The sequence below is a fragment of the Nanorana parkeri genome, unplaced genomic scaffold (genome assembly GCF_000935625.1).
Source record: "Nanorana parkeri isolate BGI_ZX_2015 unplaced genomic scaffold, ASM93562v1 scaffold2972, whole genome shotgun sequence".
NCBI lineage: Eukaryota > Metazoa > Chordata > Amphibia > Anura > Dicroglossidae > Nanorana > Nanorana parkeri.
In genome coordinates, this window is record NW_017309240.1 from 49088 (window position 1) to 51592 (window position 2505).

Below are 2505 nucleotides of genomic sequence, written 5' to 3' on the forward strand. Positions count from 1 at the left end.
GGGTTGACCTGAGAAGGGGTCTTTGGGTGCCCGCCAGCCCCAAAAAGGCCTCTCATAACACTCCACCCATGTCCCCAGCCGCACCACAACCAGCTCGAGGACACTTACTCCTTCCGGGTTCCCAAGGGGCCAGGCCCCCGCCCTTTACAAATCCGGACACCAACAGGGGGAAGCACCCATACCAGCTGAGGGCCCTCCACATTTTGTAATGAACTCCGATTTTGTAGACCCCCCAAAGACCCCCTAACCCGCCAAGCTGCCGTGACAAAAGAAACCCCCCATAACCACCAAATTCAGGGAGGGAGGGTGGGACAACCTGCTTCCTTCGTCGATTTCCAGAAAGAGGACGTCCCTCAGCCCTCGCAGCTCCTTCCCATGCGGCTCCTCCCGGACACCTGACTCCCACGTCCAATCAGGTAAGAGCAGCTATTCCCATTTTATTTTTTAACCCTTTCTCCCGGGACTATTCCCCCCCCAGTCACGTAGCCCCTCCGCTTAGTCTCTCCGGGTCTGTCTGCAAAGGGCTTCTTATTTTCCATCTTTTTACTGCATATTGGATGACAGGAGATATTTTTTATACAATATTAATTTGTGATTTTTATTTATATCAGGAAAACGCAGGAAAGGATTTCCCCGGAATGGAAGCTTCAGATACGAACCGCTCTTTGGCCTTCTTGCACACAGAGTTCATCTTGTTCGGCTTCCCTGGGATCTCGCGGTCCCGGCATCTCCTCTCCATCCCGTTCCTCGTCGTATATTCTGTCATTGTGGCCGGAAATATCCTGATCATCTACAGAATCTGGGTGGAGCCAAGCCTGCACTCTGCCATGTATATCCTCATGGCTCTGCTCTTCTCCGTCAACATCATCGGCACCACCGCCATCGTGCCCAAGGCGGTCCTGAGCGTGTTGTTGGGCATGGATCGCACTTCGCTGGCTACCTGCCTGTTTCAGATGTTCTTCACCTACACGATGGTCATGTTTGAGTCCAATGTGTTGCTCGTGATGGCGCTGGACCGTTATGTGGCCATCTGTAGGCCCCTGCGCTACCATGACATCATGACCAGCCGCTTGCTGATGCTGCTGTCTATGGCTGGTCTGGTTGAATGCAGTCTGTTAGTCTCTCCGATCATTATTGTGGCCTCTAGGGTCTCCTTCTGCACCTCTAACCTCATCCTGGACTTTGTCTGTGAGAATATGGTTCTCCTGAACCTCGCCTGCGGGGACACCACCAGAATCCAGATAGTGGGGCTCATGGTGAGGATTGTGGTGACCGCCCTGGACATCACGCTGCTTCTTATTTCCTATGGCTGCATACTTAGTGCCACCGTGAAGGTCGTTATGGGGAAAGATCGCCACAAAACCCTGCACACGTGTGGCACGCACCTCTCTGTGGTGGTTGTGAATTATTCCTGTGGTCTTCTCTCCTCCGTCGCTTACAGGATCCCCATCTCACTGGACATTCAGAACCTCACCAGCGCCATCTACTACCTGTTTCCTGCCACCGTACATCCGCTTATCTACGGCTACAGGATGAGAGAGATCAGAACTTGCCTGGTGAAATCCTGGAGACTCAACAGCAATCTGTAGACACGTGACCATTGCGCACATACGTGTGTGAGTGTGGTCACCCTAACCGAATAGTGGTTTCATATACCGCGTATTTATTTCTTTATATATTACGATCAGAACTAAATAAAAACATTTTTAAACATTTGTTTTCATTTTTTCTTCAGGTAAAAAGAGAATTTTGTATACGGATATGTGTAATATGTGGTCAGTAGTGATCTGCCTCCATACACTGGTGGTCAGAGGAGAAGTGGCCCCTTACATTGGTGGGCAGAGGAGAAGTGGCCCCTCACATTGGTGGTTAGAGAAGTGGCCCCTCACATTGGTGGGCAGAGGAGAAGTGGCCCCTTAAATTGGTGGTCAGAGGAGAAGTGGCCCCTCACATTGGTGGTTAGAGAAGTGGCCCCTCACATTGGTGGGCAGAGGAGAAGTGGCCCCTCACATTGGTGGGCAGAGGAGAAGTGGCCCCTCACATTGGTGGTTAGAGAAGTGGCCCCTCACATTGGTGGGAAGAGGAGAAGTGGCGCCTTACATTGGTGGGCAGAGGAGAAGTGGCCCCCTTACATTGGTGGGCAGAGGAGAAGTGGCCCCTTACATTGGTGGGCAGAGGAGAAGTGGCCCCTCACATTGGTGGTCAGTAGGAGAAGGGTCCCCTTACATGGGTGGGCAGAGGAGAAGTGGCCCCTTACATTGGTGGTCAGTGGAGAAGGGCTCACTTACATTGGTGGTCAGTAGGAGAAGTGTCCCCTTACATGGGTGGTCAGTGGAGAAGGGTCCCCTTACATTGGTGGGCAGAGGAGAAGTGGCCCCTTACATTGGTGGTCAGTGGAGAAGGGCTCCCTTACATTGGTGGTCAGTAGGAGAAGGGTCCCCTTACATTGGCGGTCAGTGGAGAAGTGTCCCCTTACATGGGTGGTCAGAGGGGAAGTGGCCCCTT

At 52.5% G+C, this 2505-nt stretch overlaps 1 protein-coding gene across 1 annotated transcript; it reads left to right on the top strand.

Annotated features, from left to right (window-relative positions):
* Window positions 1–638: 638 nt before the first annotated feature.
* LOC108802583 (putative olfactory receptor 52L2) lies at window positions 639–1589 on the top strand. Its single transcript, XM_018574441.1, has one exon. The coding sequence runs from the start codon at window positions 639–641 to the stop codon at window positions 1587–1589; it is 951 nt and encodes a 316-aa protein (XP_018429943.1).
* Window positions 1590–2505: the final 916 nt, after the last annotated feature.

Excerpts from the sequence above, each read along its gene's own strand:
- LOC108802583 (XM_018574441.1), top strand. The coding sequence starts at position 639 with ATGGAAGCTTCAGATACGAACCGCTCTTTGGCCTTCTTGCACACAGAG.